This window comes from Schistocerca americana, chromosome 4, assembly GCF_021461395.2.
Source record: "Schistocerca americana isolate TAMUIC-IGC-003095 chromosome 4, iqSchAmer2.1, whole genome shotgun sequence".
NCBI classification, from domain to species: domain Eukaryota; kingdom Metazoa; phylum Arthropoda; class Insecta; order Orthoptera; family Acrididae; genus Schistocerca; species Schistocerca americana.
Window position 1 is genome coordinate 736,805,038 of NC_060122.1, and position 27,048 is coordinate 736,832,085.

The window sequence follows — 27,048 nt, forward strand, 5'->3', positions numbered from 1 at the left end:
TGATGTCTCCTTTGTTGATGCTGCTGAGTCTGCATTGTCCATGTGGTTTCTCGCTGTCTAGGCGATGATTCCTTTGCTGCTCTGGGTCCAAGAAAAGGTGCGGGTTTTTTAATTATTACTGGACTGTCGAAAAATGACGCAGTATTCCACGGTTTCTTTGTATCAAAAACACATTTATTGCCAACACTATATACACAACTACACTCAACCGTGGCCAACACTCAAGTGGCCGAAAACCCGTTGTAGACCAAAGATCACGATCATAAGCTACAAAGAACATACAGTTCCAATATCGATTATTGATCGCAACACCTAACTTAGTATTATCTTAAGCAAAAGCTTTTTTAACACGACTTCAGTGTATAATAAAATAAAATGACGTCTATTTGTCAGTTCCATTACAATAGCCCCCCAAGAATTTTGTAAGTATGAAAATGCGAACAAAATTCTGACACCAGAATAATGGAACTGCCAAGAATATGTTTTTAAATAAATTAAAATTTTTAATAGGACTGTTTCCTTTGAATTATGCTAACACTGAAATTGTTATACTCAGTAAAGGAAAACATACAATTTTTAACCTTAGAGTAAATGAAATATGAAAGAAGATTCACAATTTTCACTTAGAAGGGTCCATAATGTTGTAGCACTTCACATGAAACCATTGAAAGACTGTAACTTTTAACTCCAGGCTTGTTTTATTTTCTTTTGTTGCCCACTTTTCACACTACTCACAGTCTGTCCCACATTTTCCATCTGCACATAGGTGGCTTCTGTTAAAAGGTCTGATTTCTGCTTGTCCTGCAGTGCGTCTGTTTCCAAAGCTTAGCTGTTTGTATCGCTTCATTGACTATAAAGCCATGTTATCTAAAAATCACATACAGAGATCACCTTTTGGTTACATAATGTTTATATGTAAGTACATGGTTAGGATACATAGTTAACCGTCTGGTAATGTTTATCTAGTGGGAGAAGTTTACAGTATCTGTCTGAGTAATACTACACAGATATGAACTGGTCAAAAAAAAGATTCTTTAAATACTAATAAATTCAATAAACATGTAATACAAATGCATTAACATATTGGGTGTAAAATATCTTATCACAGAGACATTACTCCAAGGATAAAAAAATTCAATTGTTTTCAAAAGTAAAGTTACAGGCAGTTTGTTACGAGGATTCATATTCACAGTAAAAGTGCAAAGGTAGAATCATGGATGAAAGTTTTGGAATGGTATGTATTTATCAAAATTAAAAAATATTACTGCCTTTGCATTTGCAGTGGTTGAGAGAGAAATATACAGTAAATCATGTGGTTTACTGAAAATGATTGTCTCCTTGTAGAGTTGGACATTTCAAGCACTTATGTGTGTAGTAATTAGGACTCTGCCTTTAAGAGTAAAAAATTTAAAAAACTTAATTGTTGCAAGACAGATTTAGTGCTGATTAGTGGCTTGCATTTTACATGACGTCTCAACAAGTGTGGTGTGAGAGTTACACAAACTAAAATTACACAAATTATTAAACATAAATCAAATTGCATAAACATACAGAAATATCAAAAACTAACATGGCTAGAATATTACACAGAAAATTCATTGCAAACACTTCATACAGTGAATACATATTAAACAAATAATAAACATTTTCAAGGGCACAAAACTGTATCAAAATCAGACAATTTTTTATATACAAAATTTCTAGTGAAAAACTTTTGTTTGAGTCACCTTTTAACTTTCTCAGGCTAGTCTTATCCCTTTTGTTTATACAATTTCAACGAAACAATATTCCTCAGCCCGAGAACTTTCCTGGATTTAGGATACACCAACCGGTATGCATTTGGGTGTGGATGCTCTGCAATCTCGAATGGACCCATGTATATATCAAAGAATTTCTTTATTTCAGAAGTTAGAATTTTTGATTTCTCATGTGTTTTTACTAAAACATAATCTCCTACTTTAAACTTGGATGCTTTGATCTTGCCATCATCTCGTCTTCTTCTAATTTCCCCCTGTTTTATCATTGTTTCTTTGACTATGGCTTCACGTTCATGCATAGTCATCATTGTACATGGTAGAAATTCTATGAGTTCAGTGATAATGTTGTCTGGTTTTAGATGAAACATAGTTTCATAAGGTGAAAATCCTGTGGAAGTGTGCTGCAAGCTGTTCATAACATCTTCAAAGTCTCGTACATGGTCGTACCATGTAGGATGTTTGACTGCAATATGTACGACATAAGCCACCAATCTCACGCATATACCTCTCAGCTGGGTTTGACGATGGATTATATACAGATATTTGAACATGTTTGATTCCCGATTTATCAACAAAGGCTTTCCAAACTTTTGACGAAAACTGAGAACCGTTATCCGACAAGATTGCTTTTGGTTTACCAACATTTAAGAAATAGTCTTTTTCAACTTTTGTAACTATCTCTTTACCTGTGGCTTTTCTGACAGGATACAACTTGATTAGTTTAGTAAATACATCTACCATGACAAAAATGTAGCAGTGGCCACTCCTACTCCTTGGAAGAGGCCCACGGAAATCGACAGCAACTAAGTCTAGAGGTTGTACAGGAATAATGTTTTGCATTTCACCTTGACATTTTCTGTTACTTACTTTGACTCGTTGGCACTTATCACAAGTTGACGATTCTTTTCTAACTTTCTTGGCCATATTGTAGAGTATATGTTTTCTTGTAATTTCTGCATACACTTCTGTATGCCACAATGACCATAGCTCTCATGAGTATATCTAATTAACCTCTCAGCTTCCTCCTCAGGCCAGCACAGTTTCCAATTGTCCGAGTCTTCATCAGTTCTCCTAAACAGAGTACCTTTAAACACCTTATAGTACTTATCTAATTTTTCATAGTTCTTTTTCCCTAAACAGCTCTTTACTAATTTCCAATTTGCATCACGGTTCTGGTTCCTCCTGATTTTATCACACAATTATCTAACAACTTTTTCATCTGGGACCCTTTTAATATACCTCATTTTAAACTGATTTTCTTCATTCTGATCAAAAATTTCTGTTTCCCCTCCTACTGGTAGCCTTGATAGAGCATCCGCAACTATGTTGTCAGTGCCTTTAATATACTTAATTTCAAAGTTGAATTGTTGTAAATACAACGCCCATCTTGTAAGCCTATCATGATAGAGCTTGCATTCCTGTATATAGCTTAAGGCTTTATGATCAGAGTATACTATTACCTTATGTCCAAGTAAATAGGTCCTGAATTTTGAAAATGACCACTGTATGGCTAATAGCTCTTTTTCTGTTACTGTATAGTTCTTTTCATGCTTCAGTAACATTCTGCTTGCAAATGCAATTGTAGCATGAACTGTCTCCCCATTGACTTCTTTTACTTGAAATAATTCAGCACCTAGCCCATAATCACTGCTGTCAGTATGTAAACAGAAAGGTAAATTGAAATCTGGTCTGTGTAACAGGTTCTGGTTATTCAGTTCCTTTTTTATTATGTCGAAAGCCTCTTGACAATCTTTACTCCATATCCAAACAGTGTCCTTCTTTAACAAGTTACTTAGACAGGGTGTGTTTAAGCTTTGTTTACTTACAAATTTTCTGTAGAAGCCACATAGCCCATAAAATGATTTCAGTTGTTTTCTGTTACGGGGTATAGGAAACTCTGCAATAGCTTTAATTTTGTCTGGATCAGCCAAAATTCCTTTTTCTGTTATGACATGTCCCAAAAATTTTAACTCAGGTACTGCAAATTTGCACTTTTCTAGTTTTAGTGTCATTCCCCCTCTTCTAAGTTTCTCACATGCCTGTCTTAAAAGCCCAAGATGCTCATTCCAATCTTGTCCAGTTACTAAAATGTCATCTACATAAATCACTAATTTGGATACAAGTTCCTGCCCAAGCACATGGTCTAAAGCTCTAATGAATTCTGCTACCGATGAGTTCAAGCCAAATAGGACTACACAATACTGATAGCAACGGCCATTGTAAAGAAAAGCAGTGTATTTCCTAGATTTGGGTGCCAGGGGTACTTGGTGAAAGCCTGAGGTTAAGTCTAGACTTGACATTAATTTTATGTCCTTGAACTTGTGCAACAGCTCATCAATGTTTTCAGGGTGGTCTGTTTCCCTGTATAAGATCTTGTTTAAAGGCCTGGAGTCAAGAACTATTCTCACTCCCCCACCCCTCTTTGACACAACTACCAGAGGGTTATTATAAGCACTGATACTCCTTTCAATAATGCCACACACTTCCATCTTATGTAATTCTTTCTCAACTGCTGTACGTTTTGCTATGGGCACACCATATGGTTTTATGACAAATGGGTCATGTGGTCTTACTTGCAAAGTACATTCGTAACCCCTAACTTTCCCTGGAATGTTGCTAAAGACATCACTGTATTCCCATAACAAAGACTCCAGTTCCTGTTTTTGCTCATTGCTTAGACCGCTAGCTTCGGAAATCTTTGTGTTTACCAGTGTGTTGAAATCTACTTCACTTAAAACTAGCTCTGTTATGTGTTTGTCAACATATCTTTTCTCCTTTACAAGATTTATAGTGTTAAATTTATCATTACACAAACTGTATTTGATCTGACAAACTCGGTGGAGATACACCCCCCATTTGGTGGTGTTATGATAAGTTTTTGTCCTCCCCAGTCAAATCTTGCATCTACACTCTGAATCCATGACATCCCAAGAATACAGTCCTCACTGAGGCCTGGTATAATTAGGCATCCATGTGTAAATGTGACTCCCTCAATTGTAAAAGATAACAAAGTTTGTCTTTTCACAGTTTTACTATGTTTTCCTGTAGCCCCTCTTATTTTCACCCCAATGACTGGCATTTCAATGTAATCTTTCTCGCACTTCAGCTTTTTGCTTAGAATTTCAGATATTCCTGACACCTGACTCCCTGTGTCTATAAGGCACTTGCCTTCCCAGGTACCAACTTTTGCTCTAAGAACGGACTACCTATATCATCACCTTTTTCAGGCTGAACATATTCATACAATAAATCATTTTGAATTTCACTGAAACAATGACTTTCTGACTTACAAGTACCTATATTACTGTCACCTTTATTATCTACGGTCATTACATTAATACACACATCATTAGCACTGTCGCTTGCATTGATAATTTCATTGATCCAAATATTTTCACCCATATAACATTGCTCACCACTAAGGTATTTATCCTTCAGTTGTTCAACAATAATATGTTTAGTGTTTTGCCACCAATCAGGATATAATATTTGAGACATATTAAGAATCATTTTTCTAAAATTGCTATCATTTTTAATTGCATCACTATTTAGCGACATATTATAAAGAAATAATTCACCTTTGTTCATTGCAAATGGTAGCCTACTTGCACGGTCAGTTTTACTGTTCAGGGAATCTTTATCAACTGCCCAGGTTCCTTCATAAGATGTTGGATTACAGAGCCTATTGGTTGTGACACTAGCATTAACACCACTTAAACTGTTAATAACATCCTTGGGTACATCTACAACATGCATATCAGTTTCTCCCACAACACCTAATGCCTCCATTTCCTCTTTCAAGCAAACAAAATGTTTTTCACCATCATCAAGTATCATTAAATCTTCATTTTCCCAAATACTACAATCATCAACCTCTCTCTCCCGAAAACTTAAAATGTTGCTTTCACACCCAAGTTTGCTCATTAAATCAGTGTCAACAATTTGCTCACCTGGTTCCTTCATCAGTGCATCAATTCCTAAATCATTTAAATCGTTAACCTGCTGGTCCTCTGACAAACTACAAGCTTCTGCCCATTCATAAAATTCAACTAAGTCAATTATTTTCTGTGGCTCTTTATTATAACCAATGTGTTCATTCTTAACAGGTACTGTGTTTAGAGGGTAGTACACATTCATAAGATAACTACTCATTACTTGAGACGTATCTCTTGGTGCAACGTAGTCACTGTTATTGGTCCATCTATTATCTATGCTTTTCGCCCCTACCTTGTGGACCGACAATGGAGCGCATGCTAGCTTTTTACTTCATGACTTCCCATAGCATTTTCGCTCCTGGTGTCACTATGTTCACGCCAATTCCTGTTTTCAGACTCCCTGTTATTACTTCTGTTTCAATTGTTCCCAGATTGTCCTCTTGAATGGAAATTATAGTTTTCCCTTGAATGGAAATTATTATTAATATTGTGACTATTTTGTTCCCTATGATGAAAACTATGGTTGTTAGGCCTACCGTTTTCCCTCCTGTTAAAATTAGTGTTTCCCCAACTATGATCCCCACCTCTTTGTGCGTGATTGAAATAGTTTTTTGGTTTCCCCACTGTGTCTATAATCCTGTCAAGTTTGTCCACATAGTTTAAAAATTGTTCAATGTTGTCATCTGGTCCATACACTAGGTCCCATTGCACATCTGTTGGCAACCTTCTCTTTAAAGCATCTATCTGTGTGAGCTCATCAAAGGGTTTACTCAAATGTACAAGTTTCTTCAGTTGATTCTTACAAAACTGTTTCATAGTCCCCTGTGTTTCTCTATAATTTGGTCCATTCAGGAACTCGCTCTTTATCCTGGCTTGTTCAGTTTCTGACCAGAACCGTTTTAAGAACTCAATTTCAAATTCTGCATAAGACATGTCCGTAGAAAAATTTTGATTGGCCCATGGCAAAGATTCCCCCTCCAAAAATTTTTTAACAAACTTAATTTTGAAACTTTCACTCATATTGGGCAAAAAATTGTCTCTACAACTCTGCAGAAAGTCAACAGGATGCAAACTACACTCATTAGAAAAGTTTTTAAATGGAATATTGGATAATAAGGTACATGTGTTCATAGAAAAATTTTTGGTAGCTACATCATTGCTAAATATTTCAAACTTTTGGTTTAACTCTGATACTGTACTTTTTAATTCACTAACATCTGTCTTAGTTTCAATCTCGTGGAGTTTTACTGTGTTACTGACTGTTTCCACTTTATCATTCACAACATTTAGTTTCGAGTCTACTCTACTTTCAAGATCTACTGCCACAGCTTTTACATTTACACAAACTGTATCTATTTGACTATTAACATTAACAAAACACTTTGCAATTTTCTGTCTGTGACCAGTTTATTTTTTACAGACTGAATTTTGTTACTCAGACTAGATTTTACTTCTCCCACTTTAGATTCTACCGCCAAAATCTTTGTTTCTGCCTTGCTAAGTTTCTTGTCTATCATTGATATATCGTTGCGAAGTTTATTACCCCAAAGTAAGACATTATCAAATTTTTTGTTCATAGCTCCCTCTAGACGTGACACTTTCTGATTTATAACACGAAAACTGTCCGCGACCGTGTGATTCATGCTTTGCAATTGTTCTTCATTAGCTTGTAAGCGGGCTGCAATAATCTGATTTAAAGCTAACGATTGTTCCATCATTTGTAACAACGATTTAATGTCCGACGTCTCACGTTCTGATGAATTAAGACTTTGATCCGCTTCTTTGACTGACTCATCTTCCGTTTTTATCGGCATGTCTACGTCCCCAAAGACTAACAAATTTTCACAATCCTGCTCGGATTCAGCACCACTTTCCTCTTTCACAGTGGTCATTTTCGTGAAATTTCACACACAAAATAATAAAAGGAATAAACAGCACTACACAAATGTACTTATCTTTTAAGTCTGGGTCCTCACACGTGTCGTCAGTCCACTTTATTGCTTCGTTTCGTGTCCCTTGACTTCCATGTATAGCACTTCTTCGTACCACGTGGTCATTAGACTTCTGCACAACAGATTTCGTCAATCCAGTACATATAAATGTCTTAATCCCGGCAAAGAGCCCCCAGTAGTCATGAACCCGCTCTACTGTGCAGGAAAAGTTATCTCCATAAGGACACCGTTACGGTGTGGCTAATGGCTGTATAGTACTTTAGTAGAGCTGGCCATGATGTCTCCTTTGTTGATGCTGCTGAGTCTGCATTGTCCATGTGGCTTCTCGTTGTCTAGGCGATGATTCCTTTGCTGCTCTGGGTCCAAGAAAAGGTGCGGGTTTTTTAATTATTACTGGACTATCGAAAAATGACGCAGTATTCCACGGTTTCTTTGTATCAAAAACACATTTATTGCCAAAACTATATACACAACTACACTCAACCGTGGCCAACACTCAAGTGGCCGAAAACCCGTTGTAGACCAAAGATCACGGTCATAAGCTACAAAGAACATACAATTCCAATATCGATTATTGATCGCAACACCTAACTTGGTATTATCTTAAGCAAAAGCTTTTTTAACACGACTTTAGTGTATAATAAAATAAAATGACGTCTGTTTGTCTGTTACATTACAAGTTCACGATAATTGTTATGAGCGAACGGGATTCTCTTTCTTCTATACTGATCAGAGTGTGGTTAGCTACCATGAAATACAACTTTAATATACCTTCACAGCATTTTTCTCTACTCCGTATCACAAGCATTTCCATCATGTAATCATCTTGGCCTGTCACAAAGCCAGTCAGAACTTTTCCACAATTGTGCACGTGGTTGCCATTTAACCTTCAATTGTACAGGTTGCTTGCCACCAACTTTTGTCCTTGAATATTTTGCACCACATCCAAAAAAGGAAACATATTTTTCCCCTGGTAAATTGTGTTGGCAAGGAGGCCTTTGGAATAGTGGAGCTCACAATAACTAATATTTCTTGGGGAAAGGGGGGGGGGGCAGTGGTAAAGGAGTGGCCCTTTGTCCCATCAGCCTTTGGTGTACTCCTCCAAAAGCTCTTCACTTTCAGTCTTGTGTTCCCTTCTTACACTTTCAAACTGCGTGTCCTTCTACTCTGCAGGTAAACGTCAAATGCTTTTCGTATGAGAAGTTGTACTTTATTGCCTGTTCTCATGATAGCTGATTTCCCACAATTTGTGATTAATTTGAGGTCTCTGTAGCTCTTCAAAAAATTGAATTGCTGTTTATATTGCTTCTCCATTTGTTTTACAACATGCCAATCGTACTACTCAGTCGAGTTCAACCTGGAGCCCTTTCAGAAAATGTATCTAATGCCATTTGTCCAGAGCTTCTAACAGTTTTGTCCCATTGTGTGAATTGTCTTCCTGAGCTCATACATATTAGCATTAGTTTTTCTAATGCAATTCACAAATTATTGGGTGGATTCTCTGTCCAAAATAAGCATACTATGCAGTTGTGTCATGTAAAACCTCACAGTGTTTTTCCTCTTGTAGTGTGACTGTTTAAAATTGCAATAAGTAACTGCATGACTGGACATAGAATCAAGTGTAATAAAGTCAAGTACTTCATCTTGGATTGACAATTTGGCCACAGTTTCTTTGTCAGAGTTTCTCCAAGATGCTAAATTTGCTGCATTCTCAAGTTTACTGAAAGCATGTGAACATACTTATCTGATCTTTTATGAAAAACTAGAACTGTGCACTTTCATTGGTCATACTCCGAGGCAGCTATTTACTTGACCTGCGTCCTTTCTACCTCTTGTAGCTCCTTTTAACTGACAAATTTCTGAGTGTTATTGCTCTGTAAGCTTGTAAATCCACACCTTGCTGTGTATCTGTCATTACTGATTATCCGGATTCTCTAGTTAATAAAAATTTGTCATCATTGCAATTCACATACCCACCAAGCAAAGCCAGTGTTTGCGGCACTCCTGTCTTCACTGCTGGGTCTTGCTCTGCTGCATTACTGAAGAAAAATGCTTCAATGGAAGAATGTTGTCTGCATCAGCCTACATTTGGATACCACACACAAATTTTCACAAACATTACTGGTCACTGCTTCACCCAATGGAAACTTGTCAGTTTTCTTCCCTCCTCAGGAGTAGTGATGGGTAAAGGAACACTGAGGGTCCTACATCGGCCAACATTTTATGTGGTACATCATGCAGAATGAGCAGTGGTGGTTGTGGGCTCATGAAGAGTAAGCAAGTGATCGATACTAATAGCAAATAGTCCAGTTATTGCTCATGTCTACTGACTTAACCTGGTACTGATGTCAGTGGTGGCAACAACACCACAACAGACAACCAGCAACTTTGATTCTACACAGACAGCTTTTTGGGACTAAAATGGAGTCAGCTGACAGGAATGTGCATACTGAATGCTATGAGGAGACACTCCCACCCTACTTCTGTGGGCTCTTCCACTTCTGAAATTTTGTATATTGAATGTGGAAAATTTTAAGTTTTAATACATGATTTGTTTATTGGTTCAAGTCTTCAACAGATCTGTATTTACTTATTTCTGAATACAAAATATTACTTTTGATAAAGATACTATAAGGATATACATCAAGCATACTGAAACATCAGTCTTTGTTATAATTGATGATCTACATTTTAAAATTTGGTGTGGTTATTACTGGAGTTCAGATTTACATAAAATGACATAAAATCTTAAAACTTTACAATTTTATGCCATGAACACAAAGAATAAAATTGTTCCATGGCTGCATTTGGACATGACAGAATCAAACTTCCTGGCAGATTAAAACTGTGTGCTCGACCGAGACTCGAACTCGGGACCTTTGCCTTTCGCGGGCAAGTGCTCTACCATATGAGCTACCGAAGCACGACTCAGGCCCGGTACTCACAGCTTTACTTCTGCCAGTACCTCGTCTCCTACCTTCCAAACTTTACAGAAGCTCTCCTGCGAAACTTGCAGAACTAGCACTCCTGAAAGAAAGGATATTGCGGAGACATGGCTTAGCCACAGCCTGGGGGATGTTTCCAGAATGAGATTTTCCCTCTGCAGCGGAGTGTGCGCTGATAAAGTTTGGAAGGTAGGAGACGAGGTACTGGCAGAAGTAAAGCTGTGAGTACCGGGCGTGAGTCGTGCTTCGGTAGCTCAGATGGTAGAGCACTTGCCCGCGAAAGGCAAAGGTCCCGAGTTCGAGTCTCGGTCGGGCACACAGTTTTAATCTGCCAGGAAGTTTCATATCAGCGCACACTCCGCTGCAGAGTGAAAATCTCATTATGACAGAATCAGTTGTACATTCATTATTTCAGCATATTTATCTCAAAAAAGGAATCAAAAAAGAATTAATTTAACCTCACATCACAAAAATTACAATGTGAAATAATTGATACCATACTGCAACAATAAAGAAAGAGACAGATACCCAACGGCAAAAATTCCATACACCTACAAACATTATATGTTATTATATATTTAATTTATCAGAAATGTTCATTGCAGCATATGCTCCACTACAGAGTAGAAAAGTGTCGTGTAATTCATAGTATTCTTCTAGCTCCACACATGTAATTCAGTATGTATTTATTAACAAATCATTGTACATAGGAATCAGTTGTGGATGTTTGACAAAACACAGCACACTCACTTCTTTCAATTGCTTATTCATACAACTTTCTGTTTCAGAAACAGCAAAATTATGTAGAAACTAAAGCTTTTCTTGAGAGTCCTTGATAGCCATCCTTATCTAGAAACATGTACCAGTCAGGTTACAAGTTTTGTTATGATGTCAGTAAATTGAGACATGAGCTTGTGCACCATAGTTTTCCATGTACCTTGACCTCACCCATAGCAAGAATTAGTAGCTGCCAATTCTTTTTGGCTCATGTACATTAAACTCTTCCAATACATATTACTCTTGTATTACCCATATTCTTAACTTTTTGTTCCTTCAAAAAGTATGTACCATATTTTCTTAGATAAATGTAACTGTGATGAAACTAAAGACATATTTAGTTTTTTATATTGTGATCCCCATCAAATATCAATGAAATATGACAAAAAAATGGCAAGAATAAATGTTTTCATAAGAGATTATTTCTTCTCTCTTCAAAGTTTACTTAGCAGTTACTTTGTGGCTCCTTCCTCCCAAATGTCTTGTGATGGAAAACAGTCCAGGTATGACTGAGCCTCACTGGGTAAATAATCTTTGTTCATTGTAATCATTGTGCCAGTATACATGGATTAGATGCTGACACTACATCTCTAAATTCACAGTTGAAACCAGTGTCCAATCCTCAGTTTATTTTGTCAGTAAATGCTTTCACTTCAATCCTTGGTTTATTTTGTCAATGAATGTTTACACCAAAGGTTAAATTTAAATTTTAGTTTCTACATCAATTAGCCCTCTAATAATCAAACAATGGAAAATCCAGGAAGGAATGTACCGATATTATGAAAAGGAAAGTTGCCACTCACCATATAGCAGAGATGCTGAGTCGCAGATAGGCACAACAAAAAAGACTGTCACAATATAAACTTTGTCAAAAATAGACAACAGACACACAAACACACACACGCACACGCACACATGCAAACGAAACTCGCAAACACAACTGCAACCTCTGGCAGCTGAAGCTAGAAGTGTGGCATCAGGTTGGTCTGTCTCATCTTGGGGTCTGGGTGACTTGACTTTGCAGCCCAACCTTCCAAAACCTGTCTGTCTTTCCTCAGTGATGAAGGAGTTTAAGGTTCCAGAAGCTAGGAAATAATTTTTGGACTTTTATTTCGTCTCTCAGGAATAATAGTACTTTATCTCCTGAAGATAAATGAAGTCCAGCCATATTGCCTCCTTGTCATTTACAGTTTTCTTAAGTGAATTCTCTTTTTTGTAACTTTTCTAACTTTGAGTGTAAGATTAACATGAAGGAAGAAAATGAATATTATTATTATTTCAGTGTTATATGCGGCCTGTCAGAAGAAACAACTAAAGCAGATATTGTGAAGGCTGCTATGGAAGCAGTATGCTTTCAGACACGAGACATCTTAAATGCTATGAATAAAGATTGTGGAATTCCACTAACAAGACTTCTTGTGGATGGTGGTTTAACTGTAAATGATACAATTATGCAGCTGCAGGCAGATTTGTGTGGAATCCCAGTTGGTATGTATCACATCAAACTGTTTTGTGTTGTAAATTATGTCATATTTGTGGATACCCTGAAGCTTAATTTGCATGTGTCTGTATGAGGAAGCTAGTTTTTGCTATTGTGTTGATGTCCAGTAAAGTTTGTAAAATTCAGTTTTGAAGCTTCAGCTCCAACTGTGATGACTAGGTAACTATTCCTGTACAAATCTAGTTGGAGGCAATATGAAACACTACATTCATGTTCGTGAGAAACGCTATAGCATATTGGTTTATATATCCGTAAATGCCCCTTGTGTCAATAAGTTTGTTCCACTCAAGATGTGTACTAGTGCTCCATCTACAATGACCCTGTGTTTGAAGGAACAACAGGTTGTATATATTTTGCAATTACAGTTACACATGTCCATTCAGTAAGCACATTGCTATGATATGGAATAAGTCAAGTTTTACAAGGCACAATTACAATGATTTCAGTACACGAAGCATAATAATGATAATTGTAGACAGTTATGTAAGACATTTACATTTGGTGTACATTTAAAATGGGACAAATACACTGAAGGACACATCCAAATTCTTTCTCCATCCTTGTACAATCAGAGTTTGTGTTCTGTCTCTGTCGAACCGGTCATAGAGAGACAGAAACTGTAATTTTCTTTCCTTCCTTAAATCATAATATTAATTACTACGTCTTACTCATGGGCACAGGAGCTGTAAATGATTTGGCAGATATTAGCAAGAGTGAATTGTGAAGGAATGGAAGAAGAAGGTAGATCAATTAATATAGTTGACATTCATTTACATATCTAACATTCATCTTTGCTGTGGCATCTCAAAGAAAATAAATATTAATAAACTCAGTAACACTGTGATTGGTATAAAGCTTTTCAGCACCATTTCAAAATTGAGACAGACTTTAAAAATGTATGAAGTTTATACTATTGTGTAACAATCAATCAGAGCTGTTTTTTTAATGTTTTATTTGCCACTATGGTTTTGAGCGATGGCTCATTCTCAAGTGATATCTAGATACAACCAGATTATTATCAGTGGGTGTACGAGACGAGTCCCCCCCCCCCCCCCCCCCCCCCCCCCCCCCCCCCGTCCCCTCCTCCCTCTATGGCCCTACCCCCAACACACACACACACACACACACACACACATACACATACATACCATATTGTACACCAAGCACAGCATAACCACTTCACATCTGGGCCTGTAGTCCGAGAGTAAGTAATGGATTCTCTGCAGCATTCTGTGTCATCCCACACAATTGGTCAGAGACTAACAGCCAACAGACTTAGGAATTACCTTCACTTGCATAGGCTACCAGTAACACCATACCACAAATGGCCACATTTGGAATGGTTTCATGACTCTGAATCATGGACTGTTGATGAGTGACACCACATTACGTTCACTGGCGAATACAGCGGTGGCCGTGGCCGTGGTAGAGGTCCCATTCTTCCACTGTTTTGGAGAGAGACTGGCGTTACTCTTGCTGTCATGGTGGAGGGGGTCCATCAGGTATGACTTCTGGTAGTGATTGAGAAAACTCTGATGGCATAACAGTATGTCATTGACATCTGTCACCTCTCATGAACAGTATCAGGGTTCCGTCTTTCAATAGGGTAATGCTCAACAACACATAGTACATGTCTCTATGAACTGTCTGCTTGATGTAGAAGTACTTCCATTGCCAGCAATATCCTCAAACATGTTCCCGGATAGAACATGGGACCAGCTTCCATATCAAATCAGTCCCAGTGCCATTATCCAGGATATCAATGACTTTGTACAACAGTTGTGAGCCAGCTTGCCTCAGGAGAAAAGGCAACAGCTTTATGCCACCCTCCCCATCTGAATCATTCATTTCATTTCCTCCTCATATTCAGAGCGATTCACTTTGATCTTTTATATTTTTTGTGTCAGAAACTGTATGGTTTTTAGTTGTTCTTCAGTTATGACCTAGTTTTGTTTTGTCATACTTATGCAGGAATATTATAATATTGATTTACATCAAAGGTATAAATTAAAAAAAAAAAAAAAAAAAAAAAAAGAAACAAAAACTATATCATTGACACACAAACCGATATTGTAACAATCATGCACAACCATGATGAAACAAACGTAGATCGTAATTGAAAACTAATATTTAAGATCTTATACCACAAGTAAATCTTGTGGAAGCAACCAAAATTGTACATTTGTATCCAGATACGTGGATGTACATGTCAATAATAGCCTGATTATGTCCAGGTACCACTTGAGAACGAGCCATTGCTCAGAACTGTTAGTGGTAAGTAAAATATACGAAGAGTAGCTGAGATGGATTTTTGTTACAATGTTAGACATTTCATATAATTTGTTGGGGTGCATAGCAGTACACACAAGAAATATTCAAGAGTTCTGAAACTAATAAAAGTTTAAGGATGACAAAGAGATTGTGAAGAAGCTCATAACTTCATTAATCTTTTAAATATAGACAGTACTGGCGAAGAGTAACTATTTGTGTTTAAGAATGGCAACTGAGAACAAAATAATTATTGTAAGTGTTCATTTTTTTGTGCTTTTTGGAATTTAAGGCACCATAGTCAGGTGAGATGGTTAAAATAGAGTGAAATATGTGTTGATGGTGATGGTACACAGAAAAAAAAAGCTCACTCTCAGGTTATCTTTCACAAGGTTTCTGTACAAAAAGGTTGTGCCACCAAAAATGTCATCTCTTTGTGGTGCTCTCCCTATTATAGAGAGTTTTGCATACATCACCTTTTGTACTTTCAGTTGCATTTTTGGGGGACTACTGTTAATACCTCCCCCATGAACCATGGACCTTGCCGTTGGTGGGGAGGTTTGCATGCCTCAGCGATACAGATGGCCGTACCGTAGGTGGAACCACAATGGAGGGGTATCTGTTGAGAGGCCAGACAAACGTGTGGTTCCTGAAGAGGGGCAGCAGCCTTTTCAGTAGTTTCAGGGGCAACAGTCTGGATGATTGACTCATCTGGCCTTGTAACATTAACTACAACTGTGCTGGTACTGCGAACAGCTGAAAGCAAGGGGAAGCTACAGCCGTAATTTTTCCCGAGGGCATGCAGCTTTACTGTATGGTTAAATAATGGTGGCGTCCTCTTGGGTAAAATATTCCGGAGGTAAAATAGTCCCCCATTCGGATCTCCGGGCGGGGACTACTCAAGAGGATGTCGTTATCAGGAGAAAGAAAACTGGCGTTCTACGGATCGGAGCGTGGAACGTCAGATCCCTTAATCGGGCAGGTAGGTTAGAAAATTTAAAAAGGGAAATGGATAGGTTAAAGTTAGATATGGTGGGAATTAGTGAAGTTCAGTGGCAGGAGGAACAAGACTTTTGGTCAGGTGAATACAGGGTTTTAATACAAAATCAAATAGGGGTAATGCAGGAGTAGGTTTAATAATGAATAGGAAAATAGGAATGCGGGTAAGCTACTACAAACAGCATAGTGAACGCATTATTGTGACCAAGATAGACACGAAGCCCATGCCTACTACATTAGTACAAGTTTATATGCCAACTAGCTCTGCAGATGGTGTAGAAATTGATGAGGTGTATGATGAGATAAAAGAAATGATTGAGGAAGTGAAGGAGACGAAAATTTAATAGTCATGGGTGACTGGAATTCAACAGTAGGAAAAGGGATAGAAGGAAACATAGTAGGTGAATATGGATTGGGGTAAGAAATGAAAGAGGAAGCCCCCTGGTAGAATTTTGCACAGAGCATAACTTAATCGTAGCTAACACTTGGTTCAAGAAGGTTGTATACATGGAAGAATCCTGGAGATACTGACAGGTATCAGATAGATCATATAATGGTAAGACAGAGATTTAGGAACCAGGTTTTAAATTGTAAGATATTTCCAGGGGCAGATGTGGACTCTGACCACAATCTATTGGTTATGAACTGTAGATTAAAACTGAAGAAAGAGCAAGAAGGTGGGAATTTAAGGAGATGGGACCTGGATAAACTGAAAGAACCAGAGGTTGTACAGAGTTTCAGGGAGAGCATAAGGGAACAATTGACAAGAATGGGGGAAAGAAATAGAGTAGAAGAAGTTGGGTAGCTCCGAGGGATGAAGTAGTGAAGGCAGCAGAGGATCAAGTAGGTAAAAAGACGAGGGCTAGTAGAAATCCTTGGGTAACAGAAGAAATATTGAATTTAATTGATGAAAGGAGAAAATATAAAAATGCAGTAAATGAAGCAGGTAAAAAGGAGTACAAACGTCTCAAAAATGAGATTGACAGGAAGTGCAAAATGGCTAAGCAGGGATGGCTGGAGGACAAATGTAAGGATGTGGAGGCTTATCTCACTAGGGGTAAGATAGATACTGCCTACAGGAAAATTAAAGAGACCTTTGGAGAAAAGAGAGCCACTTGTATGAATATCAATAGCTCCGATGGAAACCCCGTTCTAAGCGAAGAAGGGAAAGCAGAAAGGTGGAAGGAGTATATAGAGGGTCTATACAAGGGCGATGTACTTGAGGACAATATTATGGAAATGGAAGAGGATGTAGATGAAGATGAAATGGGAGATATAATACTGCGTGAAGAGTTTGACAGAGCACTGAAAGACCTGAGTCGAAACAAGGCCCCGGGAGTAGACAACATTCCATTAGAACTACTGACAGCCTTGGGAGAGCCAGCCCTGACAAAACTCTACCATCTGGTGAGCAAGATGTATGAGACAGGTGAAATACCCTCAGACTTCAAGAAGAATATAATAATTCCAATCCCAAAGAAAGCAGGTGTTGACAGATGTGAAAATTACCAAACTATCAGTTTAATAAGTCGCAGCTGCAAAATACTAATGCAAATTCTTTACAGACAAATGGAAAAACTGGTAAAAGCCGACCTTGAGGAAGATCAGTTTGGATTCCGTAGAAATGTTGGAACACGTGAGGCAATACCAACCCTACGACTTATCTTAGAAGAAAGATTAAGGAAAGGCAAACCTATATTTCTAGCATTTGTAGACTTAGAGAAAGCTTTTGACAATGTTGACTGGAATACTCTCTTTCAAATTCTAAAGGAGGCATTGATAAAATACAGGAAGCGAAAGGCTATTTACAATTTGTACAGAAACCAGATGGCAGTCATAAGAGTTGAGGGGGCATGAAAGGGAAGCAGTGGGTGGGAAGGGAGTGAGACAGGGTTGTAGCCTCTCCCCGATGTTATTCAATCTGTATATTGAGCAAGCAGTGCAGGAAACAAAAGAAAAATTCGGAGTAGGTATTAAAATCCATGGAGTAGAAATAAAAACTTTGAGGTTCGCCGATGACATTGTAATTCTGTTGGTTGGTTGGTTTTGGGGGAAGAGACCAAACAGCGAGGTCATCGGTCTCATCGGAGTAGGGAAGGACAGGGAAGGAAGTCAGCCGTGCCCTTTCAGAAGAACCATCCCGGCATTTGCCTGGAGCGATTTAGGTAAATCACGGAAAACCTAAATCAGGATGGCCGGACGCGGGATTGAACCGTCGTCCTCCCGAATGCGAGTCCAGTGTGCTAACCACTGCGCCACCTCGCTCGGTGTAATTCTGTCAGAGACAGCAAAGGACTCAGAAGAGCAGTTGAACGGAATGGACAGTGTCTTGAAAGGAGAATATAAGATGAACATCAACAAAAGCAAAACGAGCATAATGGAATGTAGTCGAATTAAATTGTGTGATGCTTAGGGAATGAGATGCTTAAAGTAGTAAATGAGTTTTGCTATTTGAGGAGCAAAATAACTGATGATGGTCAAAGTAGAGAGGATATAAAATGTAGACTGGCAATGGCAAGGAAAGCGTTTCTGAGGAAGAGAAATTTGTTAACTTTGAGTATAGATCTAAGTGTCAGGAAGTCGTTTCTGAAAGTATTTGTATGGAATGTGTGAAACGTGGACGATAAATAGTTTAGACAAGAAGAAAATAGGTGCTTTCGAAATGTGGTGCTACAGAAGAATGATGACGATTAGATGGGTAGATCACATAACTAATGAGGAGGTATTGAATAGAATTGGGGAGAAGAGAAATTTGTGGCACAACTTGACTAGGAGAAGGGACCGGTTGGTAGGACATTTTCTGAGGCATCAGGGGATCACAAATTTAGGTTTGGAGGGCAGCGTGGAGGGTAAAAATCATAGAGGGGACCAAGAGATGAATACACTAAGCAGATTCAGAACGATGTAGGTTGCAGTAAGTACTGGGAGATGAAGAAGCTTGCACATGATAGAGTAACATGGAGAGCTGCATCAAACCAGTCTCTGGACTGAAGACCACAACAACAACAATGAAGGTATAAGTATATGGGATAAGTTCACAGATATGTGAGTGGCTTGAAGACTTCTCGCATAATTGAACCCAGTATGTTGTCCTCAGTGGCGAACGTTCATCGGAGACAAGGGTATTGTCAGCAGTGCCCCAGAGAAGTGTGATAGAAATGCTGTTGTTCTCTATATACATAAATTATTTGACGGACAGGATGGGCAGCAATCTGTGGTTGTTTGCTGATGAAGCTGTGGTGGATGGTAAATTGTCAAAGTTGAGTGATGGTTTGAAGATATAAGAAGACTTAGACAAAATTTCTAGTTGGTGTGATGAATGACAGCTAGCTCTAAATGTGGAAAAATGTAAGGTAATGCACAGTAAGTAGGAAGAAAAGTATTTGTGTGGAATGTAGCTATGTATGGATGTGGAACATGGACAATAAATAGTTAAGAGAATAGATACTTTCAAAATGTGGTGCTGCAGAAGAATACTGAAAATTAGATGAATAGATCATGTATCTAATGAAAAGGTACCGAATAGAATTGGAGAGGAGAGAAATTTGTGGCACAACTAGACCAGAAGAAGGAATCTGTTGGTAGGACACATTCTGAGGCATCAAGGGATCACCAATTTAGTACTGGAGGGGAGCGTGGAGGGTAAAAATCATATAGGAAGGCCAAGAGATGAATACACTAAGCAGATTCAGAAGGATGTAGCCTGCAGTAGGTACTCAGAGATGAAGAAGTTTGCACAGAATAGAGTAGCATGGAGAACTCCATCAAACCAGTCTCTAGACTGAAGACAACAACAACAACAACAACAACAACAACAATAGGAAGATCAAACCTGTAATGTTTGGCTACAGAATTAGTACTGTCCTGCTTGACACAGTTAAGTTGTTTAAATATTTTAGTGTAATGTTGCAAAGTGATATGAAATGGAATGAGCATCTGAGAACTGTGGTAGGGAAGGCGAATGGCCACCTTCAATTTATTGGAATAATTTTAGGAAAGAGTGGTTCACATGTAAAGGAGATTGCATATAGGATGCTGGTGGACCTAGTCTTTAGTACTGCTTGAGTGTTTGGGATCCATACCAGGTCGGATTGAAGGAAGACATCAAAGAAATACAGAGGTGGGCTGCTAGATTTGTTACCAGTGGGTTTGAACAACATGTAACTGTTATGAAGATGCTTTGAGAACCCCTGTGGGGAGGGAGACATTATTTTCAAGAAACACTATTGAGAAAATTTAGAGAACTGGCATTTGAAGCTGACTGCTAAACGACTCTACTGCTGCCAACATACATTGCACGTAACGATCATGAAGATAAGATGATAAATTAGGGCTCATACAGAGGGATATAGACAGTCAGTTTTCCCTTGCTCTACTTGTGAGTGGAGAGTGGAACAGGAAAGGAAATGACTGGGTACCCTCCACCATGCACCGTATGGTGGCTTGTGAAGTATCAATGTAGATGACCATTCCCCCCCCCCCCCTCCCCCCCCAATAGTTTTTTTTTACGCAGTCTGTTATTGTGAAAGATAGTAGTTACTCCTCTTCTCTCTGTAACTTGGAGAAACAAAATCCTAAACCACATTAGTTGGTACTGAACTAATGAACCCAGCAAGATAGATCCAATTTACCCCAAAGAAACTGCTTCCCTGTTACCAATTAGACAACCATACTTCAGCAGCTATCAACTAGTTACCTCCAAACCATAAACTCAACTGGTCTAAAAAACCAATCTTATGCTGAGTTTGAAGTACAAGAAACAAAGGCACAACATTATTTGCACTTTCTAGCAATGATTGGTTTATGAAATGGCTGCTGTTGATTTCTTAACAGCCAGCTTTGATGCTGTGGATGTTCATTACTGTCTATGGCATGTACTCCAGATTTATGTATAATTTCACTGTTCAGAAAAGCTGGAAGCTTCTGTTTCCCCCATAAACTTCTTTAACATTAAAATAAAATTTTCATATTAATTTCAGTTTTAATAACAATCTTTATATTTATTAATCAAACAATGGAAAATCCAGTATGGAATGTAACAGTATTATGAAAAGAAAAGTTGGCACTCACCATATAGTGGAGATGCTGAGTCACAAACAGGCACAACAAAAAGACTGTCACAAATAAATGCCACAAATATTTTGTGCCTAACTGCGACTCAGCATCTCAACTATATGGTGAGTGGCAACTTTCCTTTTCATTATATTTTAATTTATTATTTAGCTAAACATTTTTCTGTAGGTAAGGTGCTACAGCAGCTTTGTATGTGGTACACTATACTTATTTTGGCCTGTTGCACACTGTACAAAGAGGGTTTGGCTGTGTCACAGGGGAATCTCAGTACACATGATTTATGAACAATTCTGTAAAGCCGTGCTAGATTACCAGTAGTTGCTGGAGTATGGTGGTAAATACATTGCTTGACAATAAATGTTTAGTAGGTGATGTCTCAGGTGAATACACATGTCAGAAGAAGCAGTGAGACCATTATTCTACACAGAAGACTTCCTCATTTCTCATCATATGTGACCATGCTCTGGCACATGGAATTATGGCATCAAGAAGTGTGTGATGATGATGATCAGATTGTCTCAGTACATAGGAGTCCAAATTAATCTTTGCTCCATTGGTGCCTCACACTGCCACATTTTTTGTGTGTTTTGCTGCTCAACAATGCATGTTGCTTGATTGTAGTCAGCATGATAGTATACAACATAGAGCCAAGTGTGAAGAATGGGTTGAAGCGAGATGTGTGTGTATAGCTTTCTGTTGTCTCACTTTTCCTACTAAGCAAATCTTTGAGGTTTGATTATCTCTGGACAGTGTAAGCCTAAATTGTAGAATGCATGATGGAAGCCTGGTCCACAGCAGACAGCATCAAATTGTTGATGTAAATTGATACAGTATTTCAGTCTCAAACTAACTCTACTGGTGAAGCAGTACAGTCTGTTGCGAGCATGCGAATAAAATGATGGACGTCACATGTTGTGAACACTGTGTGTAATCCACTGCATGCTAGCTGCTTTGTACGTTTCTCTTCTGTCCACTGGTTCCTAGCACCCACAAGTGTTGCAGCAGCATGCTCTGCACAAATAGAAATGTTAAGCTGTGAATAATGTATTTCCTTTAGACATATCAATCTGCCATATTCAAACCTGCTCACATTGCTGTGATATACTGTGCTGCTACAAGACCAAGTATGAGTGTAACATAAACATCATTATACATTCTATACTTTTGATGCAGTTATTTTTCTGAGAAAAATTTTCTTATCAAGTATGCAGAGAATGTGGCAATTGATATGGTAACATACTTGTAAGATAGCTGCTACTAATTATTTGTTTACACTGTTGCTGTAGTGCTTACAGTAGTGTGCTTTATATTCAGTGCCGAAGATATTATTCAGCTTCAGAAATTTATTAAATTATTTTTCGTAGTCTGTAATGTATACAGTACTTGTGTGTACTTTCTCCTTCTATCATATTCATATAAAATTTAAGTTTATTTTAAAACCTTGTTAGTATTTCAGGTTGTCTTTATTTTCATTAAACATGATGATTAGTACCAAAATATAACCTCTGCTTTTCCATGTCTCTTAGCTTTATGAAAAAATGTTCTTTTCCTTTCTTAAAGAAAATAGGATATTCTGGCAACTAATTCATTTTCAGACTTCATTCATAAAATATTTCTTATCACTTTTTTGTAGAAGTAGCAAAACTAAAAATTTTTTGGTATCATGATCAGTGTTATACGATTCCCAAATAAGTCCTATGACATGCAACCACTCGGTATATATACAAATGGGCAACTAACTGTAGTACAACATGTCAACATGTTTATTGCAAGTTATTTTCTTCTTCTGCTGCTACTGCTTCTACTACTACTACTACTGGTCGCTGGCTAAATGTGACAGTCTGACCAGTGCAGCGATGGTCCTCACCTAGTGAAGTACACTAAGCTGTGTTGCTCTGATCGCCACTCATTCAGCATTTAGTAATTATTTCTAAATTATAATTGACAAAAATTCGTTAAATGTGTTTTATAAACAAATTTTACCCTAATTACTGAGGGAGCTTGCGCACTAAAACAGACCGATGACCTCAGCAGTTTGGTCCCTTAGAACTTCCACAAAACCACTTCTACAAATAATCAAGAAAATATAGGGTTCTGCTGTATCATACACAATTTTCTTCTTCAACATCCATACATGTTTTGCTGAACTTTCACCATGCTCAGTGTTGTAACAGGCAAAAATTTTGCGTGATAATGTCAAGTTTTGGGCTTATGTTAATTACATTCACAACATTATTAACAGAATATATATCTTAATACTACATACTGATTTTTGTGTAGTTGTCTTTGTCTGCAGTACAGCTGATATTTTGCTGCAGTTTGTCATTTGCAACTAATCGGGATCTCTTGCTCCTTTTACTGTCGAAGATGCATCTGGCACGTGCTTTCACATTCTCAGTTCATTTGATAATAGGCTAGGTGGTGCTTTGGTAAGACAACAGGTTCACATTTTGGGGAAATGAGGTTAAATCCACCATGTGACCATCCAGATTCATGTTTAAGTTGATTTATGTTAATTGCTTAGATGAATGCCAGGAAGGTTCCTTTGGAAGGGATGTGGTTAATTTCCTTCCCTACTCTTCTTCGATCTACATCTGCCCTTCACAAACTACAGCAAAATGCAGGATGCAGGGTACTTCCTGTTGTACCACATATTAGAGCCTCTATCCATTTCATTTGTGTATGGAGTGGAGGAAGAATGAGTGTTTCAGTGCCTCTGCATTTGCTGTAAATAGTCTCACCTTTTCTTCATGGTCACTATGGAAGTGATATATAAAGGAGGCAGCAGAATATTGTTGACACAGCAAAGGGGAATAAGACTTGGCCATAAATAATTGTATAATGAAGTGTTTGCGCAACACAGATACTTAACAGTATATTCTTTATTCATATTTAAATTAGTTACATTTTTAAGGGTGGACCAACTTAATTAATTAGACCTCCCCAGATAACCACGCACATTACAGCACCCACTTCTGAGGCGTGAGGAGGTGCACCAATCCTGGATCAAATCTGCCTAGCAGACTAATAATGAGGGCTGGTGTGCTGTCCAGCCTGGCATTTTCCACATCCAACTAGCTGAATACCAGACTGGTACACACTTACACTTTCAAACACAGTTGTGTGATTCGCAAACATTTAGAAAATATTCTCAAACTTGCACATGAGAGAACTCTAGATGCAGAGAGAAGGTGTACGAAAGCTCTGTCCTTGGAGGGAGGGGGGAGGGGGGGGGGGGGGGAGTGGTGGCTCAGGAATGGCAAGCGATCACCCACTACCATAACCAGCATCAAATCCAAAATAACATGCCAACCCTGTGGAGATGCAGGGTAAGTCCAGGCAGAAAAAGAAGAATAACCAACCTAAGTTCAGAATTAAAAGGAGAGAATGATAGATCCAAGCCCATGCATTAGTGGTTTGATTTGGTTTAACATGCTACCAAACTCTCTAAGAACGCATAAAGGTACTGATTTCAACATATGAATTTTAGTACCTGGTGGGCAATATGAACCAGTGACTATATAAATTAGGAAAGATTTATACTCACTGCATTGGGAGGCATTCAGCAGCAGGCACATTTCAAGGTAGACTGTTGGATATTGTTAAGCTATCTGACGAAGTCATTCAACACACACACACACACACACACACACACACACACAGTGTATGATCACTGTCATCTCCAGGTGCTGAGGCATGAGGCAGTCAGGTCTCAGGGCCTGGAGACAACAGTAGTCATATGCAAGTGAGCAGTGTGTGTGTGTGTGTGTGTGTGTGTGTGTGTGTGCCACTCAACACCTTTAAAAGGTGAGCAGCGATCTATCCTAATTCATATTGTTGTTGTTCTAGCCCAAATTTTCCATTGTTTGAAATGTACAAAATAGGTATAAGACCTGCAAAGAACATATGTAACATATTTTGTAAGTATAATTATTGTAATACTATTATTTGTGACATTTGCAAAAGCCATTATTTTGGTGGGTCCATGAAAATAAAATTTAAATAAACAAAGTATATTTTTTGATTCTTCAGTTTATACTTGTTCTTCAAACTTCATATGTAGGCTTTCGCAGGATAGTTGTTGTCAGTTCAAGTTTTTCAGCATCACTGTGACAGTTGCCATAAATTAAATAAACCTGTGACCATTTGTGCCACACTTCTTCGTACATGTTCAGTAACCCTCATTAATGTTATATGGAATGGGCTTCACACACTTGAGTAATATTCTAGAATGGGTCACACAAGCGTTTATTAAGCATTCTCTTTTGTAGAACGACTGTGTTTCCCCGGTATCCTGACAATCAACTGATGCCAGCCATCTGTTTTATTTGTGAGTGGCCCAATGTGATTATTCCATTTCATATCCATACAAATTGTTGCATACAAGCAATTGTATTAGTTGATTGATTACAGTTGTGACTCATTGATATTGCAGTCATAGGGTACTACATTTTTGTGTCTACTGAAGTGCCCAATTGTACATTTCTGAACATTTCAGGCAAATTATGTATCTTTCTTACACTTAGAAACCTTATCAAGATCTGATTGAATATTTGTACGGCTTTTCAGACAATACCTCATTATATTATCCACTTAATCAGCAGAAGGTCTGAAATGATTATTGTCTGCCATGTCATGAATACACAATATGGACAGCAAGCATCCCAACACTCTTCCCTTGGACATGCCTAAACTCGGTTTTTGATCTGTTGATGGTTCCACATGATCATACTTTCATTAATAAGTATGGGTATGGTCCTGAATTAAATCCTTTTTGGAAGTCAAGAAATATTGCCTTTACCTAACTGCTTTGTTCCTTGGTTTTCAGAATGTTGTATGAGATAAGCACGAGTTGAGTTTTGGATGACTTGTGCACCTCTCTGATGAACTCATTGCTGTTGTAATGTTAGACCTCAATCTACTTTCCTTTCTACTTCATTTGACAGCTCTTCCTTACCTGAGCTTGGACTAACACTGATGTCCTTAGTCATACAGGAGAAGGTACTTCCTAGCCTATGTACATGTCTGCATTCTTAATTTTTCATGTACATTATACACATTCTCTTAGTTTGGATTTATTCACGTGTGAAAATTCTCAGGGTGAAAAATTTTACAAATTAATAATGGCACAACAGAATATGCAGCACACTAATAAATGCTCCACCCAGCTTTCGGTGATGTTTCACAGCACACACCTGCTCTGAAGTGATGAATAATATTTCTCGACTAGAAAAATGGTAATAGAAACGAGCTGCGCTAAATGTATTTACAGGGTGAAAAACATTTTCAGTTTCAACTCTGGCTAATTATCAAGTGAGAGAGATTCATAGAACAAATACTCTGTTATATTGTCAATTTTATGTACAGTTTTGCACCACCAAGTCCACACTAGTTACAGTTTAAAATACAACATTCACTAGGTTTTGGCTGCACAGCACACCATGTGGAAATTAAGTTACTTTAAATAAAGCTACAATTCAAAAAAAAAAAAAAAAAAAAAAAAATGGAATTTGCACAGTCATCATTCAAGTTCATTATATAATACTTTACGATACTTCGTGATCTTTTAATTCTTGATAATTGCGATTATTCACATGTCAGATATTCGTTCAATCACCCAAGTTACAAAACAATTGCAATTGGTATTAAATTATGAAAAAAACATGATCTCAATAAGAATAAAAATTGTTATGGAAATAGTAAAGTGTTTTACAGAAAACTTTATCCTTGTTTCTGGAAAGCTATAAATTTCTTTAAATTCCTTCATTGGCTGTTCATTACTACTTATGAACACAGGACATTGCTGATTTTTGAAAGTTCTAAATAATGTGTTTTGTGTGG

At 37.9% G+C, this 27,048-nt stretch overlaps 1 protein-coding gene across 2 annotated transcripts in view; it reads left to right on the forward strand.

Moving 5' to 3' along the window:
• Window positions 1-27,048, forward strand: part of LOC124612277 (glycerol kinase-like) — a 174,733-nt gene that overhangs the window by 87,172 nt on the left and 60,513 nt on the right. For both annotated transcript variants that reach the window (XM_047140381.1, XM_047140382.1), the window contains one exon: window positions 12,649-12,854. In XM_047140381.1, the coding sequence (XP_046996337.1) occupies window positions 12,649-12,854 (206 nt within the window). The remainder of the gene's footprint in view (window positions 1-12,648; window positions 12,855-27,048) is intronic.